Source organism: Podarcis tiliguerta (assembly GCF_965153285.1).
Source record: "Podarcis tiliguerta genome assembly, chromosome: 2".
Classification (NCBI taxonomy): Eukaryota; Metazoa; Chordata; class Lepidosauria; order Squamata; family Lacertidae; genus Podarcis; species Podarcis tiliguerta.
Genome location: NC_139535.1, coordinates 44,351,264 through 44,379,252, shown reverse-complemented (window position 1 = coordinate 44,379,252; position 27,989 = coordinate 44,351,264). Strand labels below are relative to the sequence as shown.

At 44.7% G+C, this 27,989-nt stretch overlaps 1 protein-coding gene and 1 long non-coding RNA gene across 2 annotated transcripts in view; one reads left to right on the top strand and one right to left on the bottom strand.

Annotated features, from left to right (window-relative positions):
• The window catches only part of SUSD3 (sushi domain containing 3), a 51,253-nt gene extending 30,873 nt beyond the window's left edge, over window positions 1-20,380 (bottom strand). The window contains exon 1 of the mRNA XM_083421785.1: window positions 18,246-20,380. Within this exon, the coding sequence (XP_083277911.1) occupies window positions 18,246-18,333 (88 nt within the window). The 5' untranslated portion in view covers window positions 18,334-20,380. The remainder of the gene's footprint in view (window positions 1-18,245) is intronic.
• A 4,912-nt stretch (window positions 20,381-25,292) lies between these two features.
• Window positions 25,293-27,693, top strand: LOC310673146. The gene is made up of 3 exons (XR_014508878.1): window positions 25,293-25,640; window positions 26,023-26,090; window positions 27,044-27,693. It is a non-coding gene; the product is annotated as an uncharacterized lncRNA (long non-coding RNA).
• Window positions 27,694-27,989: the final 296 nt, after the last annotated feature.

The following is a 27,989-nucleotide window of genomic DNA, read 5'->3' as shown; positions in this document are numbered from 1 at the left end:
AATACCGACGCATTCACACTTGTCCTCAACATGCTGTATTCAATGTAGATGGATTCTAGAGACTGCCTTCCACAAGGGTGGGTATGGTTTCTTGACCGGCATTTGAAAATCCTCCCGTTGATTGGGTTATTCATGCCTTTCCCACCCTGCTGATGGGGAATGAAGAAAGAGTGGCAACTGCAGATTTGGGATATGCGCATTCACAACATCATTGGGTAGGAGTGGACACTCATACACACATCCCTATTGCCAGTACTGCATACATCTGTTTTCAATGCAATTGATGCATTGTGAGGTAATGCAGAGTCAATCAGAATGAAAACAGTTTCTCAAGAAGTGCTTTTGGGGGCCAAAAAACATGCAGTAGATCTCTAGATTACATGAGTAGACTAGGTAGAACAAAGGAATGCCAAGTTTCCATTGACTCTAGAATAAAATGTAATAGGTGTACACAGCCAAAATCTTTGGGGCCTGTAGGTTACTTAGTCTAAGTCAGGCATAGGCAAAGTCAGCCCTCCAGGTGCTTTTGGGACTACAACTCCCACCATCCCTAGCTAACAGGACCAGTGGTCAGAGATGATGGGAATTGTAGTCTCAAAACATATGGATGGCTGAGTTTGCCTATGCCTGGTCTAAGTCCACAACTGATGCAGAAAATCCAGAGTTAGAGGAATCCCATCAGATGGCTGACCCAACTTTTGCTTGAAGACTTCCAGCAAGGCTGAACCCACTACCACTCTAGGAGGTAATTGGTTTCGTTTTGGAAGAGCTTGCCCCTTCAAAAACAAAAATGGGTCTGGAAAACCTCAAGCCCAGGGGCTGCATGTGGCCCTCCAGGCCTCTCTGTGTGGCCCTCTGAACTACCCTCAGGCTACATCCCTCACCATTCCTGCTTTGCTCCCTCCTTGAGTGTTTCCGCCTGTCTAGAATGTGTCCTTGAACTCCATTAATGCGTCTTACTTGACTGGAAGAAAGGGTAGTGAGGGCTGTGTGAGTAAATTAGTATTTGTTGCTCCAACTACTTTGGCTTCTGGCCCTGCCCATGTGACCCCAGAAGATTGCCTAGAAGGTCCTGTGGCCTTCAGGCTGAAAAGAAAGTCCTACCCTCCCTGCTCTAGAAGTTTCTCCCAATGTTCAGGTGAAATCTGTGCTTCTGTATTGTTAGCCTGTTATGAGCTAAGAATCTCCTAAAGAAATTTTCAGTATTTCAATTGAAAGAGAGACTAGTGCATCTTCTCTTGTCAGAGTACGTGGAATCTTAACAGGGAGATTCTTTCCTGTGCCTTTTATGTTACTTTCTGAGGAATGGGTTTTTTCCTTCCAGCTGCTAAGTTTTATTATGTACATCGAAGCCAGATGTTCAATAAGACGTTGTTCTCTGTCATGGAGCAGCATGGAAACTGAATCTTCCTGTCCTTCCTTTGCTGAATTCAACCGTTTGAAGAAGAAAAAACCAGCCAAATTAGTCTATTTAAAGATGAAAACCTCCAAATGCATCAAAACATCCATCAACATAGAAAAAGCTCTTATAATAAAACACCTCAGATAATTATAGAGATGGTCCAATTAAAAGAAATCCAAAAGGTGTTATAGAGTTACATCTTGACTGTTATTTTCTAGTTAAAAATAGGCTGCAACGGGTATTGTCGGAACAATTATGCTTCTGTGCAATGCCATCTGCAAATCTGAATTACTCACAGAAGAGATGTAAAGTGCCCATTCTTTCATTCATTTCTTTTGCAATTAACATATATCACTAGTTGCTAACTCTTGAGTTTTCTTCCTTTGCCACTGGGGACAATTTAATCACGTTATATACTTTCAATCATTCCACTGCAAAGTAAATAGAGAGTAGAAAGATGAAGTATTTACCGAATCACTTAATTTCTGGGCTTTTAAACAGAAAGTCTAAAGAGGATTGAACTGAAAACAAGCTCTGAAAGAGAAGAACACGACTGCTTGTTCATCATCCTAAGAACCAGTACATGGACTTAAAGAAGAAGTATTTTCCCCACCCCAAATATCAGCACAGTCTAATAGCCCAATGAGGCTGACTAAATACTGTGCGCAGCCATCATGTACAGGGCCATTGAGATGATGGTGGAAGACCGCAACCTCACTGCAACCCATTGATTGTCCACAGAGCATCCATGGGTTATACTGAATGTCACAAGAGTGGACCTTCCTCTTCCTCCTCCTTGGGTTCCCCAAGCCTCCAGAGCAGATTAGGAGTTGTGTGTGTGGTTCATAAGGGACAGAAAGAAGCAGATGTTGCATTCAATGGGCAGTAGATCAAGGGGCTGTAGCAAATAACCTATGATGGAAGGTTATAATTGTGAGCCTTAAGCTGCTGCAGAATAAGGCACCAGTCGGAGTAGACAATAGTGGGTTGGGTGGACATAGAAAACAATCTGACTTCATATAAGGCAGTTTCCTATGGTCAAGTGTCAAACAGGAGCCCCACCCCTTGGGATTGTTTTTTCCAGGGATCACTGCAAAAGGCAATTAAAGTGTTAATGGGCCAGTGTGATCCTTGATTGGTTAGTATTGTCTATATTGCCTATAATCTACATTAGAAGTGCTCCCCCTACTTCATTTGCCCTCAAAGACATCAGGATATAGCCAAATCTGATTGGATTATTAGCACGAAGACATCACCATCCAGTGTCCAGTTTATTTAAGGCTACCATACACCCAGAATTTTCCAGACATAGCCGGTATTCGCCCGTTGAAAATGGCATCTGGGCAGAATTATCTGAAAGCGGCAAAAATGTCCATATCGGAAGTGTTGATTTTTTTTCGCAATTTCCACCCCAAATAGAAGAGTTTAGATTTGATATCCCGCTTTATCACTACCCGAAGGAGTCTCAAAGCGGAAGGAGTCTCTCCTTTCTTTTCTTCCCCCACAATAAACACTCTGTGAGGTGAGTGGGGCTGAGAGACTTCAGAGAAGTTTGACTAGCCCAAGGTCACTCAGCAGCTGCATGTGGAGGAGCGGAGATGCAAACCTGGTTCACCAGATTACGAGTCTACTGCTCTTAACCACTACACCATGCTGGCTCTCAAAAATAGGCAAAATACTTCTTTCTTTTTTGTTTTTGAGATTTTGCAGAAAAAGCTCAATAAATTTGGCCAAAAACAGATTTTCACTTTTTGAACTATGGCAAGCCCAGTTTATTGGATAATGCCACTCAAGAAGAAATAAAACTGATTATTTTTAAAATATATATAAAGTGGCACTGAAGCACCACGAGAGAATGGAAACATACAAGTTGCTACTAGCAACCATGAAAAAATGCAGTATTAAAGATTAAACACGGGGATAGGGCCAGACACCCCAAATTTCTGCTTCTGAGGCAAAAAGCAAACCAGAAGAACATTTGGCTCAGCCCTAATCATTATTCTCTACCTGTACTCATGAATAGCCTCTCATTTGTTAAATGTGTGCAGCCAACCATGCTACTTCTGGAGACAGTGCCAAATGGTACCTATTAACTACAACCCATATTTTCGAATGGAAGCAGCAATGAAGAGAAAAGTTAACTTTCCCATGCCCTTAGTGAAGCCGACATGTTATCTGGGGATAATGTTTAAATAATGTTCAACATTTCCAATAACCGTAAAAGAGTTCCATTAAAAGTGTCACAGCACTCAATACAAAAAAAGGGGGGGAAATCCAGTCTATGCATTTGTGAGGCATGTATAACTTTCTCATAAAAATTCTAATCTTAACCTCCATCTAAATATCTTGCTGATGTATGAATCAAGCCTCAACAGAGAAACAAGGCTTTTCACAGCGAATCTATCATTAGTTTTGGTTCTATGTGCGCAGAATGCAAAAGTGGCAGAAATCCTTCACATTACTAAATATGTTTGCATGCATGTGCAACTCATGTATGTGTAATTAATTCATTATTAATTAATAAGTTTGTTACTTAATTCCACAGGAAGCCATTAGCAAACAACAAACCTCAGCAAAATCCAGCTACAATTAAACACTTTGAATTCCCATTGATTTCAATGAAAGAGTTAAGCGCACACTTAAATCTCTCTCATTGAAATAAATTGAAAACTAGAGTGTTTAACTTCAATTTTCAAACTGTATCATATTGAACATGCAATAAATAAATATTACGCAGACCCACATCTTGCCAGCTCACCAAAAACAAAGCACATCTAGAAATGAAAAAATTAAGGACACACGCTTAAATATCTCCCATTGAAAGATATTTCATGTTAGATCCTCTTTCCAACCTGTACAATATTCTATATACAACGAACAGACAAACATTACAAAAGCAAACAGATCAATCTCCAACTTGCCAGCTCACAAAAACCACAGTATTGGGAAGAAAGGTGTCAAGAGACTGAACAAGAATGTTGAGCGTCCTACACACATTTCACAGGAAAACATATTTGATGTGTGTGTGTGTGTGTGTGTGTGTGTGTACACACCCACACCCCAGAGGTACTGACTTGGTCCCCAGACTCTGGGTGCCCAGCAACACACGTGCACAACATGACATCACGATGACATGACATCACATCTGCCTCCACCGTGGGGCTTATGTTGGGGGCCACTGTGGTCGTGGATGTGCTTCTACGGTGGCAGGGGGCAGCAGAGCATGGTGCCCACAGTCCCATGGAGATGGCGTTCCGCCACCCCACACCCTCCCACCACTGCAGTGACCAGGCTAAGGCCTCCACTTAGGCCACAAGCACACCCTGGGCACACGTCCGTGGCCACAGTAGGCCCCAACAGAAGCCCCGAGGCGAAGGCCCCGGCCCAGTCACCACCGTGGAGCCAGAGGTAAAGCAGCAGGTAGTGGCGATCGGTGGAGGCCAGGCACCCACAGTGAAGATTTTGTGGGTGCCCAGGCATCCAGGGCCTCCTGGAGTTCTCTCTCTCTCTCTCTCTCTCTCTCTCTCTCTCTCTCACACACACACACACACACACACTGCATGCATACCATTCTTTTAAGGCACATCATTCCATCACACACGCACAAAAATTTATGGGAACTGCAGTTCATTAAGGGTGCTGGGAATTGTGGCTCTGTGCTAGAGGAACTACAGTTCCCAGGATTCAGGGTGTGTGTGTGTGCTTTAAATAAATGCATAGTGTACACAGCCCCAGGGATGCTATAAGGTACCTAAAGGGAACACTGCCTATCATAGGAGCCAAAGAACCTGCCTTATACTGAGTAGCACTGTTGGTCCATTAAGCTCAGGGAATCCTGACTAACAGCAGTGCTCCTGATTCCAGACCGGGAATCTTTTTCAAAACTACCTGGCAGTGCCTAAGACTGAAGCCAGAACGTTTTCTAGGCCAGGCACATGCTCTGCCACTGAGATGCATTTAAAAAATGGCGAGGCAGCTAGCGTGTCAACTTCCTTCTTCTATGCCACCTCTCAGTCCAGGCATGAGGATCACTGATACTCACCTAGGTCATATCTCCAGTATTCAGAACAAAGGGTAACCATAGCACCTTCTCAGTAGTAAAGGAAGCTACAACCATGGGGTTTTGGATCCAGACTTGCTGGAGACAGGGAGGCATCAATATGCCTTAAATTAGTCATCGTTTCATTGGGTGTCCTCTTAGCATGACCAAGTCTAGAGCTGCCCCATTGTCCAAGGTTGGTTTAAAGGACAGAGGCAAGCAGCTCAGGATGGCTGAAGGCCGGCAGACCCCAAACTGGAGGATACTGAAATCCAAGAAGGGACAAGGAGTATTAAATGGGGGTTGAATTGGCAGAAAGGGCCCAAGACAGCATCTCAGCAGTAGCTTTAGGGAATTTCCTGCCTTTTGTTGCAGCACACACACTTTGTATAACCAGCATTAGCAGACAAAACAATCCTTCACCTCCCCCTCAGAACTGTCAAAGCAGGGAGGTGTGGACATTTGTATGGAAAAGGCTGCCCATTTGCCAGGCTTTCTTTGAGCAGACATTACCTTCATAAATTATCCAGCATTTCAAACCAGAGCATGGTTTATGTTCAGGTAGCTCACTGAACATGCTCAGCCAGTTTGGTCCAGAGGAGATTACGGTATATATTTTTAAACATTACATTTACTAGCTTCTTGGCATGTTATCAAAAAAAGCTGTCATAGTCATCAATTTGTGCTGTCCTGCAAGAGGCATATTTTGTTGTCACGGTGCTGTGCTTAAACTAAATCTCAGCCACAGAAAAAGCGTGTGCTGGGGAGAAAAAGAAAATATAAAGACAAGCAACAGACTATTGATACCAAGTGGATGTTCTGTCTCTATGAAACACAAATATCAACAGATGCATTTATTCCACCCTCCATGCCAGTTAGAGCCAGCTGTTAATCAGAGTCTAGAGACTTACAGCAGGGATGAGGTCCCTGTGCCCCTCCAAATACTTGCTGCACTACAGCTTCCATCACCCCTAACCATTGGTCATGCTGGCTGGGGCTGATATGAGCTGGAAGGTCAAAGGTTCACCATCCACATGATTTAATATTTGGAGGGTCACAGGTAACCCACACCTGGTTTAATGTATGCACTACTGGGGCAGGTGACAAAAGGAAGAACAGAAAATATTATCTGAAATTTCACAATTTCACAAGTATTTCACAATGTGAAAACTTCTAATAGTTTGCATTTGTTTTGCTTTAACCTGTAGACCTTGGAGTTGCAAAAGATATACGACATGAAAACAACAGAAGATCCCAGTTTTAAGAGCCAAGCTTCTTTCTTTCTGGAACAGAACTAGTAAATCTTACAAGCCCACTTACTAAGAAAAGAGTTCCACAGGGCTTCCTTTTATTTCAACTTTTTACAACATGGAAGCTATTATATTCGAATGCTGTTCAGAACCCCAAATAACGCCCATGGTGCATCTACAGAATCTCACAATGGCAACATGACCATGCTGAAGCAAGAGTGACATGACATCCGTCAGACTGGATCGTGCCAGACGAGGGAAATGTTCTCTGTGGGAGGAAGGTGAAGATGTAAGCCAGTTTTTCGTTTCTGAATTTTCAAGCTGACCCAGCTCAAGGCTTAGCGAGGCTCATTCTTTTCGCACCATTTTGACCTCCATTACAGAACCGCTAGAACAGAAATGTACTTTACTGAACCCAGAGGAGGCAGCCACATGAATTCCTGCACTAAAACCATTAAAATAGTGGAAGCACAGGAGTGGATCAGTTCATTTTATGACAGAAACCAAAAAGCTTCACCAGGACAGGTAACAAGAGCTGTACTTTTCATCGCAGAGAATTAGTAAACCTATGGTCTGTTCTTCTGAATGATCTGCAGTAGCCATTACTGGGTATCGTGACCAATTAGTCAGCCATTCCATCTTTTAATATGAACAAGAGCACTTGTACATATTTATTTACTATGCCATTTATACCCTACAGTTCCTCCAAGTTGTTCAGAATGGTGTACATTATTCTTCCTTGCCTTCTATTTATTCTCACAACAACCTTTTGAGGTGGGATAGGCTGGGAGGTGGTGATTGATCTATTAGTACCACAGCACTAGCACTATTCATACAATGGCTCTTCTTACTACTAATATGTAGGGGGGGGGTCTTTTTGCACTATGCATATAGACCCTTCGTGTTTACAGTTTGGTCATGTAAGAATCATGTAGGCAGTCAGATGTATTGACCAGAGAGGTGGACATCCGGCTGGACTCCCGCCCACACATCTACATGAAATGCTTGTACATGCAATAATTGTGCAAATCATATACACTTAAGCTTCTACAATTAAGCAGATACCATTTCAGCTCCCATCAGCCCTGCCCTATGCCTATAAGATGGGATCGTAATTATACCATCATCCAAAATAATATGGACAATGCACGTTCAGGTGATCCTACCCTGTTGAAAATCGCACACCAATCTTGGCAGATAAATGTCGTGGCAAACACTGTTGTTTGGCAAGGCAGGAATATGCATAAGATAACCGGGAAGCCTTTGCACATCCTACAAATGATTAAACTGCCGTGCCCAAGCTTTTGCTCCCCTGACCCTGGGGGACGAGGGGAAGATGACAGGGATCAAGCACAAGTTAAGCTTGTTTATCACTGTAATGAAAAGAATGGCAAAGCAAAACGCCGCAAATTAGTTCTAACAGACTTCCTCGGTTAATGTAGCAAAGCAGAGATGGCCCTCACCTTTTCAATCAATATCAGCACATCTGCCTAGAAAACAAGAGAGGCAAACCCAAATTGTGTCTGATTACTTGCTCACTACCAATTCTAACCTCATGTTAAACTTAAAAGATAGCTAATCTAATTCTTAAAAACAAACAAACCAAGAGATGGAGAGAATATGACTTTTGAGCACTAGCGAGCATTGGGGTGCCATCACTCAGCTGACTCTGGTTGGACACATCACAGCTGCTTAACAGGTGATAAAGAGAGAAGGGAGGTGGATGTGGTGCAAACACATTGGCAGGAGTCTGGACTGACTCTGCAGGCGCATTTGCACTGTGTCAGACTCACCACCACCTCCCTCTGTACCTCCTAGTAAGCAGCAGCAAAATGACCAGCCAGAGGTCAGGTGTGTAGTGCTGCCTCACCACCCCATCCACAGCTGCTTTCTAGGTGCTTCTCACACTCGAAATTCAGACTACTATCACAGGGTTTATTATATATTATGATTTCAGCCACACACTCCTTGTTTGGGCCTTGCTCATATGTCCGACTCTGATGGTGCTTCACATGTGTATGTGTTTATTCCTATGTTTGTGCAGCATGTGATTTCCATCAGCAAAGTGGTCGTCATCGGCTAAGCACCACAACTAGAACTTTCCAAAAGCTTCACAGCATCTGAAGCATGAGGATTTTCACACAACTCTGTCAAGCCAGCCCTTCAAAGCACCCCACTTTTTCAGTTCTCAAATGATGATAAAGTAGAAAGACAAGTTTTTCATACATTGTCTAAAGAAAGTATTGAAGAGTAAGGCTAAGGCAGGGGGGGGGGTGTGTGTGTATGTATGTGTAATGGAACTTGTGACAGAATGTTGTGGTGTGGATTACTTCTATTCTGCCATACCTCCTTCCAGGATACTCCATTCCATTCCCTCACGCCTCCATTTTCAGCCTCCCATCAACATCACCCAGCATTCTGTGGCCGCAAACCGTGTGTTCAGTCCTTATTGAGATGTCTTTATTTATTTATTTGGTATTATTTCACAAACTGTATATACCACTTCATTGTAATGAAACGTCCAAGTGGTTTTTCCAAAAGGAATAAAATACAGTGGTACCTTGGGTTAAGAACTTAATTCATTCTGGAGGTCCATTCTTAACCTGAAACTGTTCTTAACCTGAGGTACCACTTTAGTTAATGGGGCCTGCCGCGCCACCACCACACGATTTCTGTTCTCATCCTGAAGCAAAGTTCTTAACCCGAGGTACTATTTCTGCGTTAGCGGAGTCTGCAACCTGAAGCGTCTGTAGCCCAAGGCACCACTGTAAAATGATTCTAATAATATAAAATTATCAGTAAAAACAACTATTTAAAACATTAAAAAATAATCAAAATCAACAATAAGCTAAAACCAGGTTAAAACGCATTAAATAGTTCAATATGTCTGGATTAGCTTGCCTAAACAAAAATGTTTTTAGCAGGCATTGAAAAGAGTACAGTGAAAGAGCATGCTTGATGTCAATAGGCAGGGAGTTCGAAAGTCCAAAACATCAAAAGACCAATTTCTTGCAAATGTGGAAAAAGTATGATGTGATGCTTGCAACAGTGCCTGTTTTAAGGCTTTAAGGCTTTTTTCACCCCTTCCCATATCCAAGCCGGCTGATACTGCCCTCTTGTTCATGCACACATTACACAGTGCCATTTTCATTACACAAGGATCCACACCTGGACCACCAAAGTCATGTTAAGTATATGTCATATTAATTCTTTTCACACAGTCAACTATCCTTTATGGCAGATTCTAGCTGAAGCAAGGATATGCAGCTCGCCTGGTGTGCTCGCATTTTATATTGCAGGTAATATATTACTTATATCCTGGCTTTGATCTCTTCGCTCGGAACGGGGAGGACGGACATTGCTAGAAGCACAGTTCCCTTGACCTTTTCATGGCTGAGCAGCAGGCAGCTTTTCAAAGTGCAGGTTTGCGGACCATTGCTTCTGGAAACACTGACGTCCGAAAAGGGATTCACAAGGTTGCTCGGGTCTGACTAAGGCAGAAAGGTAGGCAAGCGCCTTGCAAGGTGAAGTCTTTGCTCACCCCCACCTGCCCACACTTTATCTCTAAGCATTTCCCACAAGGTAACATCACTGAAACAAATCATTTACAAGCAGCTGGGCAACACAGAGAGACACCCCGTCCTTTATCCTTTACCTATTAATTCTGAATCGCTGACAAAGCCCTCTTCCTGTGAAGAGGAGGCCCAGTTTCAATGAGAATCATTCCTATCACCTGATGAACTTTACTCAAGATACTCAATGGATGCAATGAGCATAGAATGGACTTGCCTGGTTTTTTGTTTGGGGGCAGAGATGCTATCTGCCATATTGGTAGGAAGGCATCCTTGCCTGTGACCCTGAGTCTGCCCATTGATCTGTCCAGCTCAGGACTGTCAGCACTGACCGGCAACAGCTCTCCAAGGTTTCAGAGAGGAAGTCTCTCCCAGCCCCAACTGGAGATGCCAGGGATTGGACCTGGGAGCTTCTGCACACAGCATAGATGCCCGACCACTGAGCTACGGCTAGTTCTGTGGAACCAACCACCACATCAGCCTATGCCCCGAGAGAGAGCCAATTTGGCGGTGTTCAAAAGATATCACAAAGCCCTTTGTTCCCTTCACCTGTCTTCATACAAACACCGCTGCAGAGCTTTGGAAATCACTGCTACTAGATGCAATGGTGGCCACCATCTCAGCCGGCTTTAAAATGGGATTAGAAAATTTATGGAGAACAACACTATCAATATAGCTGCTAGTCTTCATGGCCATAAGGGTCAGAGGTAGCATACCTCTGAATGCCAGTCACCGGAGGAGCCATACTATGAGAGGGATATTGCTCTCATGCCCAGTTTGTGGGCTTCCCAAGAGGCCTCTGGAAACTGAATGCTGAACCAGAAAGGCCTTTGGCCTGACCCCAGAAGGCCTCTTGTTACACTCCAAAATGCAGAACTCCGGTGTCCATTAGTATGCTGGCTAAAATGGGAGTGCCTGGGAATTATTAATAGTTTTCCAGCCAGATTAATTACCCTGCTTCTACCTCAGGCCTCTGGTCTGCCTAACTAATAAAAAAGCAATCAATGGCTATTGTAGAACCTTGAATTAAAGACTGATTGAGACTTACATTCTCTTAATTCACTCCAGGGTCTGTGTCTGAGGGGAATAAAGTCAGGACTCAAGCAGCTCCTCTATAAGGGAATATTATATTATTTTACTCAGTGTTTTTCTTCTAGAATAAATGGTGCCGGTACTCACAAGTTGTTACAGTACGTGCCATGCTTTTAACCAGTGCCCTTTCTTCTAGAAAAAAAAGGTGTTGGTACTGTGTACCCTTGAGTACTCCAGAAAAAAGCACTGGTTTTACTTCTGGAGACTGGCAATTTGAATGTCTTTGCCTGCTGCTATGAGTTCTCTAGTTAAAATGACTGGTGATTTCTGGGAGTGATCATAAAACCATGGAGCTGGAATAACCTCAAAGGCCACCTCATTCAATCCCCCGTTAATGCAAAAATACAGAAGCAATTTTTTTGTGCTTTTAGCTTTTGGTCATTGTTTTGCAGTGAAATTGGGTCTCTTGGCAGTAATGGCAACCGTAAGGTAAATGGCCTTTGCTGTAAGCTGAGAAATGACAGGACTATGACAATTATGCCTATACGTAAAGTGGGGACTCTAGACCTTTTGCGCAACTCAGTGCCAGGAGCGGACATTTAATGCAGCCTAAGGCAATGCAAATGGGCGCACTTTCCCCTCACTAAATTCCTGTCCAATCCGCTTTGTCTATGAATAAGAAATTGTTTTACATGTGTAAAATTTGTGTTATAAATGCTTTTCAGGTAAATGAAGTTATTTATCAGCAGTAAGCATTTCACACAGAGAAGCTCCCATGCAGTCACTTCAGGGATACATATGCATGGTCTGCCCTCTCATACACAAAAACATTTTTATGGCTCTGCAGGTCTTTCCAAATAATAAGTCCACTCCAGGATAATCTGTCTGTTCACCCAGCCCCTGACGAAAGAGAAGCTGAATTTCTAAGTGTGCTCTCAATCCTGACATGATTTCTTCTATCGTTTTATGACAAAAAGATTTGAGCATCTATCTTGACTAGATGCCATAACTGTATTTGGCAAGGGAAATCAGAGGGCCCAGCCCACTCCCTGTATACAGTTTCTTTCAAATTCCTCATGACCATTCATCGCTATTGGTTTTTACAATCCAATTCACATGGACTGAGTTATCACTGTGGATTGCCTTAAGGCAACAGGGTGCTTCCCCAACGTTGTTGGATTGCAGCTCTCATCATATCTGACCTTTGGCAAAGCTGGCTGGGACTGAAAGGAGTCCAACAAAATTTGGAGAAAACCACACTGACTACCCATGTCAATATGCAGGGGGCAGAGTCTTGAACTTGACAAAGGGGTGTTAATAGCCCGGGGTATTCTGGCAATGGGTCTCCATTGGAGATAATTGTTAGAAGACTGCTTCTTGATGCAAGACCACTTAGGAATGTTCTGAATAGGGAAAGCTGATCAGAAGAGGGAGCAGGCGGGCATAGTTTTCTCCCTAGGTAACTTTGATGCAATATAGGTCTCCATAGGTGTGTACATCAATGAATTGATTTTTGGAGACACACAGAAAGTCAAAGAGATTAAGAATCATAGAACCGTATAACTGTAGAGTTGGGACCCCAAGTGTCATCTAGTCCAACCCCCTGCAATTCTACACGTGGTCATCCATCCAATTCAAAACCATACTGGACCCTGCTTAGCTTTGCAAATGTGCTAGCAATTGTATTGCTGCACTATTAGAGGCTGTCTATAAAGAGCATTCTGGAATGCTGAATGCCTTTCATTTTTATTACTTGATTTATTGCCTTCCATTACAAAGGTCTGAAGACGACTTACAGCAATGCAAGAAAGTAAAATATGAACATTACAAACAGTAGGGCCCGAGGGCCGCAATCCCTTCTGGGCAAGCTTCTGAGTGCCACATACCAATGGTGAGCAGGGCCAGACACAGACAAAAATACTTAGTGTGTGAAGATATGCCAGAAGCCTAGAGAGAGGGTGTATGATCTGGGTAGAGTCCTAAGGGTCAAGCCTGGGGGACCTCATTTCACACACACCCTGGCCTGATGTTTACCATCCACTAGAATGTAATAAAAAGCTCTGATGTGAGGCAATGAAGTTGGCTGTTTTTGGAGTTCAACCTGTATACTGGTAAATAAACCCAAACACTACAATATGCCATAACCCCATTCTCTAGGACACCAATGCTTGGTAAAAGCAGCACATCTGAACTTCTCATCCCTTGAAGAAGTTGTATGAGCGTAACATTATGGACTGTCATCACAGCCCTGCAGTAGGCTACTTAACTACAACCAGTAAGAATTCCTTCTAGAAAAGCATGATGCATTGCACAAACCACCCCCTGATACACAGACACACATCATCTATGAGCACCAGTGTAAGATGTTTCAAAGGGCTGACAAGCAGAAGGGCAGCCATTTTCTTAGAGGAATTTTGAGGCAGCTGACAGGAAGAGCTATGGACTTGCACTCTCTTGACGCCACAACATATTTAAGGGGTGTGTGACATTTGTTGGGAAAGGGAAGCGTGCTCACCACTGTGCATTTCTATTTGAATAGTTTTGTAAGTGAGGGTGGAATAGCAACATAAGAGAGAGATGCCACTTTTCATACAGATCACTCTGTCGCTTCAACTGCCAGCCTCCCAGCACCTTTGACTGATAAGCTGTATGGGTTCAGTGAGGCAGCCAACCTGGAACAGGCCGTTCTTCTTAGTGTACGGCTCCCTTGGTGGTCCATTACTGTACCATAAATAGTAAAGTAAAGCCCACAGAATCAGGCTTTATGTGAGCAAAGTAGATTACATTTCTAATAGCCTTGCAACAAAACATACAAGTGAAAAGAAGGACATGAAAGACAGGTGCACTCAGTGCTGCTGCTCCGGGAGCAGGAGATTTAGGCGGGCAACTTCTGCCGCTGGCACAAACGTTTGGGCTGTAAATGGGGAACAGAAGACTTCCCCGTTCTTCATATTTATATGGGCTGCAAAAATAAATGGAAGATATCTATCTTGGTAGCGTTACATTTTTACGTGATCAGGGAGGGACCTGTGGATTTCTCCAGCAATATATACTTTTAACGTTACAGAATATGCATTTGCAGCTTTGCAAAGATGTACATCTTGCAAAGCTCATTTATAAGTCTTAAGAATGCGGAGGGAATTTTCTGAACTAAATGTTGTTGACATGTTCCCCTTCTTTTCCCATAGCCTTTCCTCTAAGTAGAGTCTTGACAGATTTTCAGTACAATTCTACCAACACAAGTGAGCCTTTTCAAAAATGTATGGTACAAACGCCAGCTGCTAAATAGCCATTATGAAATGACAAGTAGAACCTGCAACAAAATATTGCCATGTGGAGTGCTCCTGTTCGTTGTTCCAGTCAAGCCAGCCATGCCCCCCTTCACAGAACTCCATTCCACTGCTTCTCCAACATGGTTTCCCATCTCCTCCTGACTGTCAGTCAGCATTCAGTGACAGCACTCAGTCTTCACCGGACTGCTTTTGGGGTTCCCCACCTCACTTTGGGGTTTCGCCCCCAAATAGTTTTATAGTTCTGTAAACATGGGGGCTTCCCTGACCTTGCTGACACCTCCAACTTGTATGTGGCCGTATTGGCTTCAGAACATCAGAAAAAGGTGAAACTGAAACTGCATTAAGGAAATTATCATTTGCAAAAGGTTTGTTTGGTTTTATCTGAAAATATTGAGATGGCTTCTGCTAAAAGAAAAGGACTAGCACAACCTGTACCCGTTCATTTTGATGTTCAGTGAATGCTTAGCATTGCACTCAAAATTCCAGATAGCAATAAAAGCAGGGAAACTGCTTTATTTTATCATCCTCATCATGAACTGCCCAGCAGGCCATTCCTCCCAGGTCCAGATTTTGGAAAGCGCAATGAATCCTCTCTTTTAGCTCAAGGGGATAGGAAATAAAGTTTACTGCTGCTGTGAATGGATGACTTCTCAAGAGAGCTGCACCACAGCGTCAGTTTCATTTTCTCCTAAGTATAAAGGAACTCATTATTGACTTTCAATACATACTATTGTCCTATTCTCCGTATCACGGTGTGTCTGCAAGCACATTCCACTAATGACCACTGAAAGTGTCTTTGCCGAGAAATCCTCGCTCTGCGTGAGGCCAGCTTATTGCATGACCTCAGCTGACATCACTTCCCTCTTTACGGTAAGAATTGTAAAGGAAGCAGAAATGAGTGGTGCACAAGCAAGAGGGAAGTGAAGGGTACGATTTTAGTCTCTTTCAAAGGATGTGCATTCTGCTCTGCTCAAACTGAGCTGAAATCAGCAAGTCAAAATAGGTTTCTCTTTATTGCCTCCTCTACTAAAAGACAATGGGCAGCATTTGTTCTAGACACTAACAAGCTGAGCAGCAAAGTTAAATCAGGGCCAACTACATGTCACTTGGAAGCATGCCAGTTTTGTTTTCTTTTTTTAAAAAAATAGTAGACACAAGAGGGAATTTTCATCCAGGAAGAGCAACAATGGGAGCTTTTCTAAGGCAATGGGGCAGGGAAAGCTAGTTTCATTGGGACTGTGGCTGGGTACTGAAAAGTTAATCCTTACCTACCTGCACCTGATAGCCTCAATGGAAATCAATGGGGGGGCATGTTCACTGTTACATTTTTAAAAGGAAACCCCTGACATGCTTCAAAGTAATGCATTTACTGGGTAGTTTGCCCCTTGGTGATTTCTTAGTTCTGAATAACTGTTGTATCCGGCCAAAGATACACATGTGCCTAGATTTCCCCTATAAAAAGCAATGAATCCCCCCCCCATCTCCCCTGGTACATTTAGCATTGAGTATATCACTTTAGGATATACTCAATGTTTGACAGTGGAATTTGCTGCCAAGGAGTGTGGTGGAGTCTCCTTCTTTGGAGGTCTTTAAGCAGAGGCTTGACAACCATATGTCAGGAGTGCTCTGATGGTGTTTCCTGCTTGGCAGGGGGTTGGACTCAATGGCCCTTGTGGTCTATTCCAACTCTATGATTCTAGGATGCCATCATGATGAGCATATATTTTTAGGATATCCTGAAGGTTGCCCAAATCAAAAGTAAGTTGCTTCCTCTGAAGACGAGGAAGAGAAAAATCCTCTGTAGGTATACTAAAGCCAAAATAGACATCACATGAAAACTCTATTATTAGATTGCCCATCGTCTTTCTTTTTTTTTACATTAAAGCAGCTGTGGGGGCTTCACATTTGACTGGAGCAGTATCAGTGTTGATGATTTCACACACACACACACTAACCATTTTCTCATTCTAAATCACACTCAACAACCTGCTTTTAACTCTAGAGGAGGGATGTATCTGCAATTTCTTTCCTCCGGTGGGCTAACAGCAGCTTGGTTATCTTTTTTTTCAGAGACGGAAAAGGTTAGATCAGGAAAATAGTGCAAGGAGAAAGCTTCCACTTTAAAGCAAGAACTGTTATGGATTTCTCACATAATGTGTATTTTTGGCCCTGAAGTCAGCTTCATTAAATCTGAATTTACATTCAGAAGCTAGTTCCTCTTCCAGGTAGCCGGATTGGGCAAACTACAGCACAGGCAGATATATTATCCTGTATCTTGCTTTACTACGCCTAAGTCACTCCTCTGATCTGATATGGGTTACCCAAAAATACAGCCTGAAGTGCATGTCAGATTTGGGGGCCTCTTCATAGGTTCCAAACACCCCCACCAAAAGCTCAATCCAACATTTATTTCACTGCAGGGAAATGTTTCCCATACAGGAGAAGAGTCGTGCAGGATACATACAGCAGAGGATCCCTTGAATGCCTTTGAAATCTGCATCCTGATCCAGTGCCGTAGCGTGGGTTGTCAGCACCCGGGGCAGGGCAAGTAATTTGCGCCCCCTAACCGGTGGATTTGCGCCCCTAACCCTAACCCCCAGATGTTGCGGCCGGTGCGGCCGGCCCCCCCTGCACCCCCCACGCTACGCCACTGTCCTGATCTCTCTGTGAATCTGGAGGTGGTATTGCAGACAACTCACTGTCTCTAAACTTCTCCCTAAGTCTATAAAATAAGAAGGTGGCCTGTCTCATGAGGCTGGGGTAAATGAGATAGAAACAAAAGGAGCTGCCTTATTCAGAGTCGTACCTTTGATCCATCCACTGGCTACAAGAGAACAGTAGCAGGTCTCCAGAATTATTTCCCAGGGTTGCCTAGAGAGGCTGGGGATTGAACCTGGGACCAAATGCAAAGCAATTTGCTCCTCAGAAATGTTACAGAGTTTGGTTAGGCCCGTTTGAGGATGAAAGACCACCGCAGGGCTTCAGGAGGGAGCCTCTGAAGGATCTTCCTGACCACTAGCAAACTTTGCATTGACTCAGCCCGCTGGCCAGTGCAACCCAGGACTGTGTATTCTGACAGGCAGCAGTTCCCCAAGGGCTCAAGAAAAGATCTTTCCTACCAGCCACCTCTGAACTTTTAAGTGGCGCTGATGGCAGAAGATGAACTCGGGAGCCTGTTCCATTCATGGCTTGCGCCTGAGCGGTGGCTCCTCCGCATCACGGAACAGAAGCAGGGCTCAGCCCCGGAACCTGTTTCGGCGCCAAGGTTGGAGCTTAGCAAGCAACGCTCCAAACCAGAGCGCCTCGAGGCATCTGCAGAGTGCCCATCCTTCAGCATCGTGCAGTCATAAGGACGACAGGTCCTCGGAAGAGCAGCCCTTCCAAAGGAAACCCGGGGCTTCTCTTTTCAGGGGGTTCATCATGCCTACAGGGAAAGTGTGCGGGCGGGGGTTGTCTCTCTCGGGGTACCTGCCCAAACCCAGATCCCACACCTGGCTGGGCTTTCCCACCCATACAATCCAGGACCTCTTCCCTTGCCCCCCCCCCCCAATTTTGTGTCGTTGCGCCCATCTCAAGCGCCAGGCAGCGCAGCGCAGACCCCCTCTGCCTGCCCCCTTTCCAGGCGACCCTCCGCTGCCAAGACGGCTCTTTCCTTACCCGTGTAGTTATTCTGGGCATGGTTGCCGTCCTCGCGGATCACCACCGTCCTTGAAACGTCGAGGATCGAGGCAGTCGCCGTTTGCATCTCTCCGTCTCTGGACCCTTCGTGCGACCCTCGGGGCGCCCAACCTAGAATGTGTGCGTGCGTGTGGCGGGGGGAGGGAGGAGGTAGTACTGCCCAACGGTGAGTGCAGCAGCTTCAAAGCGGAGGTGCTCCAGCCCGCCGGCCTCTGGCTCTTCCTCCGGCAGCCGAGGGATCCAGGCATGCAGGGGATTCCGAGGAAGGGCTGGCGGCGTCGCGCCCCGCTCTTGCCGGCAGAGGATTCCGCGAGGGGGCCGTGGCAGAGGGACCCGATCCGTTCCCCGCGACTTCTCGCCGCCCAACTGCCGCCTCGCACTTCTCCAACGGCGTCTGGCTCTCAGCGAGCGAAGGACGGTGCTGAGCACCTGAAGACCCCGCCCTCCTCCTCCTCCGCCGCCGCTCCCCTCCTCTGGCCCGCTTCCCCCAACCTCCTTAGCCGAGATCAGCAGCGCGGAGCTGCAGATGGCAAGATCGGCTGGGCTTCTTCCACTTCAACCACATGCTCAGGGGCTGCGCGGGCAGCGGCGACGCCTCCCTCCCTTAGAGAGCTGCCAGCAGGCCTGGCTGGAGGAGGAGGGTCGCTGCCCCGTCTGCTTCCACTACTAAGGCTGCCCGGGGGGAACGCATACGGGTCGGGAGGTGAGACAAACGCGCAAGTGCCAGTGGGCTGGATGGATCATGGTCGCTTCGTGGGAAGGTTGCCAGGCTGATCTGGCGCAAAACGCAGACCTGCCCGATCTTCACACGTGGCTGAAGTTTCTTACTCGCGTGTAAGAATAACACGTGTGAAGACATCAGGAGAAGGCTTCCATCAGGCACGTGTCTCTGTGCCTGGGTGTTTACAAAATCACGGATTTGTACTTTGTGCTTATACTTTGCACTTCCTTTTGGAGACTTGGCTTTCAATTTTAATTTTTTACCCATATATTAAAAACGCCCTAACGTTAATGAGTGAAGATCCTTAGATGTGCACCTACTCGCCCTTTGAAAATGCCTCTGTGCAAATTACCCCCCAGTTTGTGGAGAGGAAGTAAAAGGAAGAGTCAAGGGCAAAGAAAATGAATGAGGGGAAAGTCAAGAACCAAGGAGGATAAAAATGGTGTGCAATAAAGAGGAAGCATCAGGAATCTCACATATTTCTCTCAACCTTACCCAAGAGAGAACTCTTAATGAATTTGTCATTATTAATTCTGAGCCTTGGAAATGATAACCTAATCCCCGCCTGGTAGCTTTCGCCACCAGCTGACTGGCTGGCTGGCTGCAGGAAATTAATCTGATCTGGGCTGGGCTAAGTCAGGGCAAGGCCATCTGTTTATATTCCTGTGGCCTGATGATCTGCAGCGAGCAGGGTGCAATTTTCAAGGTAGAAGCCACCTTTTGTGAGAAGGAGGCCTTATCAGATCAGCAGATCAGGAAGTGGTGGGAAAGAATGCAGGTTAAGCAAAAGCACCAAATGTAGCCACAGGCACGAATGCAGGCGAGGCATTGTCTGTGGGAATCCCAGATTTGCTGTGGCCCTGTGAACCAAAAGCAAGGTGGAATTCTTGGGTTATTAAGTGAGGGGCTCAGACAATTTGACAATCTGGCTAGAAGAAGGGGAACCTGATTACTGAAAGAGCAATCTGCTTTTTGTTATTGTTGTGATGGTTAGATTGTGGTAGACCGCATACAGAGATAGCGAGCAGTCACAGAGAGAAGACCCCCAAATTGTTGCATGGGTGCGTAGCCTATAGTGTAGATGGTACAGTCTCCAGCATGTTGGTTAGTGTGGCATTGAAATAGAGGGAATGGTGGTCTGTAGAAAATCAGGTATACTTAGGAATTGCAATCTTAAAATCAGCACCAGGGATTGCTTCTGAAGCAGTTACACATTTCTGTTGACAGATGCCATGCATGCTTGTGGGCACAAAACCATGCAGATGTCTTAAGGCCAGAATAATACAGATTGTCCTGAACAACCACAACAGGTTAATAATAATAATAATAATTTATTATACCCCGTCCATCTGACTGGGTTACCTCAGCCACACCGAGCGGCTTCCAGCAAAATATAAAGAAACAAAACGTCAAACAAAGCTAGATTTAATCTGAGCTCAATTTGCCTTCCATTGTGCTCCTGTGACATCACCAAATGCTCAGTTATAAAAAATGAATGTGTATGATTTGTGTTGATGGTTTTCAGTCACTTAATTTCCTACTAAGATTCTGTGTGGTACAAATTCCTTCTTCCCCTGGAGACCCTGAGGAGGCTGAAATCCTGACATTTCAGATCCAAACCCTGAGACCAAACTGACCTAATCTTTACACTCATGGCCTCTTTCCAAGCCTTCATTATACAAAAATTCACAGAAGATCAACACAGATTCAGCTAGCAGTGCTAAGTTGCCAGTTTTGAGGGTAAGCACCAATTTGAAGTTTTACTGCAGTTCCCAAAGCTCATAGGAAGTAGAGTCCTTAGTCCATCTATCTCAACACTGCTGACACTGACTGACCCAGCAGCTTTCTGGGGTCTTTCTCAGCCTTACCTGGTGATGTCAGGGATTAAACCTGGGACCTTTCCCATGTGCTCCAGCAGCAAGCAATAGTGCTTCCATACCTGAAAGAAGAAAGGATTGTAGTCTTATTAGGATGCTGTTGTTTAAAAGCACTGCTAGCCACTGGTACCACCTGAAGCACGAGGCAATGAGAAATTTAAAAATCCTTCCCCACCACAAATGAAAAATATTCTTACAGATAGAAGTAGTTTTTGTATGTTTATTATGGTTGGCGTTTCATAAAAAGCGCTTTTAAAAAATTCAGCGAAGGAGTACTGTCATTATTAATTCTGTTGCCCCTCTCCCACTTTTCCTTTGAGGAGCTCAGGACAGCATATGGGCTGGGCCTGGGCCCAATTGACCCTTGTGTCACACCTGTCAGGTAGGTTAGGCCAAGAATTGGTGACTAGAGCAAAAAAAAAAATTTTCTCTAATTGTCCAGTAGCACACAAAGCTTATACCCAGAACTTCTTAGTTGGTCTCTAAGGTGCTACTGGACAATTTTAAAAAAAGTTTTGACTGCATCAGACCAACACTGCTACCTTCCTGACTAGAGCCAAGTCACTCACAGGACAGAGATGGGGAACCTCTTGTTCTGGGGCTGGCTATGGCCCTCCACATCTCTTTCCCAGGCCCTCCTCATGCCACATATTCTCCATTTCTCTCCTGGATGGAGAATAGAGAGGGGTGCCTACTGTACAAAGGCACCATTCACATTTACTTCTATGACCACTGGTGCTTCTGATACCACCGACCACTGACATGAGACACACCCAGAAGATGGCCAGAAAGCAACGTGGCCCTCACCCCCCCAACACTGCTGTAGGAGATTTGAATGCTCCCATCCAGCTGTAGGAAGTTTATGCATTGCTTTCCCAAGGAAATAAACGTTGTTTGAAGGGGCTTAGGGTTGGCTGGGATATGCCCAATACTGCCACCACCCTTATTAGACATGGCCTGAAGGCTGCAGCCCAAACAGTTGTAAATTGCCACACTACCTGCACATTGACATCTATTTGCCTCATCACCACAATGCGTTTGTCAACTTTCTCAGCCTTAGGTCATCAGCCCTGTGTTTAGCACAAATTGATCCCAGAGTGCCTGTCATATTGAGGCAAGGCTGTGACACACAGCAGCAGTCTTGGATGTTTGGGCAGGAGAAACCAAGCCACACGCTCCACAGGTCCAAAGCCAAAGGGAGACAGAACTAGTTATGAGCTGGAACGATCAATAAGGCTAAGCTGCCTTTTGCTCCTCCATCACAGCTACAGAAAAAGGCCTTTAATCTCTTGTAATTGGGATATATAATCCTGTTGAACATTTTTTAAAAAAAAAATATGAGCAGACACTAATAAACTACCAAAAACTGTTCATGGGAGCAGGTGAACAGTGTTTGTTGCTCCCGAAGGAGCTAGTCAGGAGGGGCTGCCAATACATTTTAAGAACAAGACAGTCTGTAACACTCATCCGTGCTCCCAAATTCTGTCTCATGTGGGAGCCGCCCACCATGGTTCTTTGCCAAAGCCAAGTAACTAAGTTTGTGATGGTCCTATAATGTTAGCAGGACCAGATAGGACAGAATTTGAGAGTGCTATTTTTGACTTCCTGTTCTTTCCTCACTTCAGCTTGTCTCTCAGGGTGGGTGGGTGTACTATACATTTAAAGCACATTTGCTAGCCTGGTAGTCACTTGAAAACTTGCAGCACTGGCTTGTACTCCCCATTGCAGCCAGTGCCACTCAGAAGACTGACAGTTTCCCCAGATAGCTTATTTACTGAGAGTTCATCCTGATTTGATTGCAAAAATACCCTACATTTAAAGAACATCTGCCCTACATTTAAAGCTCATCCACACCTGCTGAAAGAATCCTGGAAATTGTAGTTTGCCCCTCAGAGAACTACCATTCCCATAATTCTTAACAAACTACAGTTCCCAGGACTCTTTGGGTCGAAAATGTGCTTCAAACATTTGATGCGTATGCAGCCATAGTTTGGTCTGCCAACTTATTCAAGGTCCTGAATTCCTGCTACATGAAATGTTGACTTGCAACAATATTATTCTGCAAAAAAATGCTGTGTTGTCATTTTTCCTACCAAAGAATAGTGACATTTTAAATACTGAGCATTGCTGAAGGACCAGTGTCGTTTTAGGAGCGGCTGTCAGTGATATAAAAGAGGCTGTCTTTCCTTTCTTATTCTTTCTCCATAGAACAATGTGTGGCTAGCCGGCTGATCAAAGGCGCCTTCTTTCACATGTAAATCCAAAGGGGTGGGAGATTGGCAGCACTGCTTCTTACACAGTGATTTCCAAACTGGGTTCTCCAGTCTTTATACAGTTATGGGTTACAATGAAATGTAACTCATTGCGTTATACAAATCTTTGGCGCAGCTGCATTTGCAATACAGTGGTACCTCGGGTTAAGTACTTAATTCGTTCTGGAGGTCCGTTCTTAACCTGAAACTGTTCTTAACCTGAAGCACCACTTTAGCTAATGGGGCCTCCTGCTGCCACTGTGCCACTGGAGCACAATTTCTGTTCTTATCCTGGAGCAAAGTCCTTAACCTGAAGCACTATTTCTGGGTTAGCGGAGTCTGTAACCTGAAGTGTCTGTAATCTGAAGCATATGTAACCTGAGGTACCACTGTACTGTGTGTGATTCTGTGATTCTGGTCACCTCACCTGAAAAAACGGATATTGCAGAGTTGGAAAATGTTAATAACAACAACAACAACAACAACAACAACAACAACTTATTTATTTGAACCCCACCCTCCCTGGCTGGAGCCAGGCTCAGAGTGGCTAACATAAAAATAATACAATATGCATAAAAAAACAAGCAATTGTTTAAAATGCATCCCAAAATTAATTCAAATAAATTAAAGTTAAAGTTAAAACTGAACAACAGTCGGACATTGTCGTAGTAACATCTCAGGAAACAACGTGGAAGGTCAAGTCCACCACGATAAGGAACTGATGGAACTCCTATCTTCAATGGATAGACACTTCTGGATGACTTTAAAAGTAGATTAGGCAAATTCATGGAGGATAAGTCTATCAGTGGCTACCGGTCATGGTGGAGGCAATGCTTCTGAAAACCACAGGAGGGGAGAGTGTGTTCCGGTCCTACTTGCAGGCTTCCCACAGGTATTTGGCTGGCCACTGTGAGAACAGGACCAGATGGGCTATTGGCCTAATCCAGAGGGGTCTCCTTGTGTCCTTATGTGACCCTGAACCGACATAAAATCCATACAAATGTTTAAAATTTGTAAAAGACTTTGACAAACATACTCAGCAACCAGCAAATCCCCATTTAGGCACAGTGCTTGCTGGGTGATTGGGGGGGGGGGGACAAGCAGTCACCATCACATAGCCTGACCCATCTCACTGGGTTACTGTTACGAGGATGCAATGTGGAGGGGGATAATGATAGCTGCCAGCCTAGACTCCTTGGAGGAAGAGCAGAATAGAAATGTAATTTTAAATAAGGTATATGAACATGCCTTTTTCTGCAAATCAATGACATTATATGTTCCAAAACAAGCAATGCAGACTGCTTTATACTGTTTACTTTATTCATTTTGGCCCCTTGTCAATGATCAATGGGGGAAATTCTGCTCTATAGCATCCATCCTTGCTCCCATCCGACCTCCCTAGAGGCATCCCTTTTGCATTCTGTTTTTGCCTCTGTCATCACTTCTTAAATGGTAAAATATTCATCCAAGGCTTTTCTCACTTCCTCTAGATTTTCATTTTGGGATTAGCACCTTGACTGGCATTTCAGAGCCCTACGGCACATTAAGGGGAGGGGGGGATAATGTGTGTGTGTGTGCGCACACACACACCTTCACCATTTGAAATTGTGCAGCGCACACTTTTGGTTTTGAATGAGAAAGAGGAAGCAGGAAGTGTGGAGGTGAAAAGAAATGGAACATCGACCTAGGGTCTTGAGGAGCCATTGCTGATCAGAGAATACAATATTGGGCTAGATCATCTACAGAGTCTGGACTAAAATTCCCATTCACGTTAGCCAATGGTCAGGGATGATAGGAACTATAGTCCACTTTTTGAGATCACCATGGTGGCTACCCCTGTCTTGATGGACCAGTAGCCTGATTTGGGGGAGAAAACTACTGGGGTTGTAAGTTGTTCAATTATCAGCACCAGAGTACCTGTCTTGGATGCTGAAATCCCAGTTTCAGTATCTCCAGCAAAATGGGCAGCAAGGCTGTAAAAAGCCAGTACCTGAGATCCTAGGAAGCCACTAGTCTTCAAAGAAATTGATCCTAGTTGAATTTATATTCTGCCCTTCCTCTTAAAGGAGCCCAGAGCGGGGAAAATGTCCATTTTTTAAAGTGTTCCAAAACATCTAAAACATTCTAAAAACAGTTAGAATCATAAAATCAGAGAGTTGGAAGGCATCCTGAGGGTCATCTTGTCCGATCGCTTGCAATGTGAAAAACACCGAGAAACAATTACAGCTAAAACATTATTTCAGCCAGTGTTGTGAGATTGAGAGGTTTGAACAGGGGAGGGTTAGCAGAGTTAGAATGACTGCAAAACACTCCTAGTAATTAGTTGGCGAAGGGGAGGGTGACGCTGAGGTTGATGAAGCCAGTAGAATACAGCTTCATCTGATCAGCCACTCGTTGAAAAAGCAAATGGAAGTCTGTGCTTGCTTGAGCTCTGCAAGGAACTGAAGCAGCCCACTGGGGTGGGATGGAACCACTACACTTGCTTACTGGTTGGTCAGGTGGAGTCAGGTGACAAGGAGAGTAGGTAAAGGTAAAGGTACCCCTGCCCATACGGGCCAGTCGTGTCTGACTCTAGGGTTGCATGTTCATCTCGCTTAAGAGGCCGGGAGCCAGCGCTGTCCGAAGACACTTCCGGGTCACGTGGCCAGCGTGACGAAGGTGCAGCTGGCGAGCCAGCACCAGCGCCGCACACGGAAATGCCATTACCATCCCGCTATAAAGCGGTACCTATTTATCTACTTGCACTTAAGGGTGCTTTCGAACTGCTAGGTGGGCAGGAGCTGGGACCGAACGACGGGAGCTCACCCCACCGCGGGGATTCGAACCGCCGACCTTACGATCAGCAAGTTCTAGGCACTGAGGTTTTACCCACAGCGCCACCTGCGTCCCATTGACAAGGAGGGTAGCATGATGCAAACACACCAGTGGAGCCAATCTGGCACTCCTGCCAGTGCAACTGCATGCTTCTGTCAAGGTGAGTGTCAGGAGCAGGTCAGCAATAATTCACCCGGTGTCAATGAAGTTAACTCTCTTTTTTCAAAGAAATGGGAATAGCTCAGGAGGCCATCCCTTGTGGGCACAGTAGGTCTTGCCCCAGTGAGGCAGCTGCAAGGACTGAAGGTCCCTGCCTTCTCACAGCTACCTAAGTCTCCTCCTTCCCCAGTTCCTTCCCAAGCAATCTGAGACTCTGATGCCTTCTCTGTCTTTGCCTGCCCCCTTCATACCTCTACTGGTCCTGGGAGACCAGCAAGGAGGGGAGCTGGGCACAGTAGGAGTGGGAGACCCCCTGGCTTCTTCAGCAGCCTGCCTCATCTCTGCCTCTCCCCCCCCCCAACCTCTCCAGCCTCCACTTCTGCCTCTGATTCTGAACTGCTCTCTGCTGCTGTCTCTTGCTGCTCACGAAACCCTGCTACCTCTTCAGCTTCCAACACCACCTCCTCCTAGTCTGCTCCCTCTTCTCCCTCTGACCACTCATCGTTGTCCCACCACCAATCCCCTGGGGGATCGCCTTGGCCTTCTCCCTCTTCGTGAGCAACAGAAACCCACTCAACAAGCTATTTCTAACAAGGAGCACAGAGGTTTTTCAACATCTGTTATTCCTGTTGGGTCATTTATTTATTTATTTATTTTATTAAGTTAAATTGGTTTAATCTGTTCTTAATATTGTGTTTTCATATTAATGATTTTTTTTAAAAAAATGTAACCTGCCCTGGGACCACTGGATAAAGGGTGAGTAATTAAGAATAATAATTTATATTCTGTGACTTAATACCATAATAATGAACAACTTGGAATTTTATACATTTTAGTGCAGTTTCTCCCTTTCTGTTGCAAAGAAAGATTTATGCACTTTTACTAGGTTAAAAATTGACCCGTAAAGGTCAATCTTCTTCCCCCATGTTTAATTTCTTCTGCTTTTTTTTCTAGGATGGAGAGCACATTTCTAAAAAAAGCATATGAGTCTTGTCGCCAAACTAGATTTCTTACCACTTGCATGCAAATTATTCTCTTCTGGTAATACAGAAATGGATTTAATTGGTATGCTATGTCTAAAGAAGACAAGCGCTCACAACTCTGACCCTTTGCTACGTCAGCCCATGAATAAGCCAGGGTTCTCTAGGGCCCTCTATCAATGTGGATCCATCACTCAAAAGGTTGTGTCAAGGATGCTCAGGGGTCAGAGTCATTGCATAGATATTGCACATGGCGCAGAGACAGCGTGAGCTGCTGCTGGGAGGATACAGGAGAAGTCTATGAGATGGGCTAAGAGAGAGAGAGAAATCTGCTTTGAGATAATAATAAGAACTGTAATCACCCCAATCCTTATAATGAAAAGTCTTACTGATTTTTAGGAGGGCTGAGCAACTGCCACCGTGTTGTCTATTTGAAAAGAAGCTTTGACAACAGTTGTGCTAACTCTCTCTTCAGAAACATTTGTCCTTTTTAACCTTCACTTGAAAGAAATGTTTTGTCCTGTGAGATAAGTAGCTCCATTTCATCCAAGCCTAAAAATACCACGTTGTTTACTTAACATCGGTTTATTCTGCAAAAAGTAAAACATAAATCAATACCTGAAATTGTTATCTGCAATTTATTTGTACATTATGTTCTCTAGACTTGAGATGTACTGCTGAGTAAGTATATGAGGAGGCTGACCATTTCCCTGAAGATCTAATGCAGGAGGAGTGGACTTTGGCTGTCTGTTAAAGTGCTAAGTTGTGTCTAAACCTAGGCCAACCTTGACATTTCTAAAGAAATGCAAATACTTTAAAATGACAACAAGCCCCCAGGAAAAGGACGTGTCACTTTAGGAGCTGAAACTTAATTTTTGCACATTTCTTCGGTGAGGGGTCTTTAAAATATGTTTTGGGGT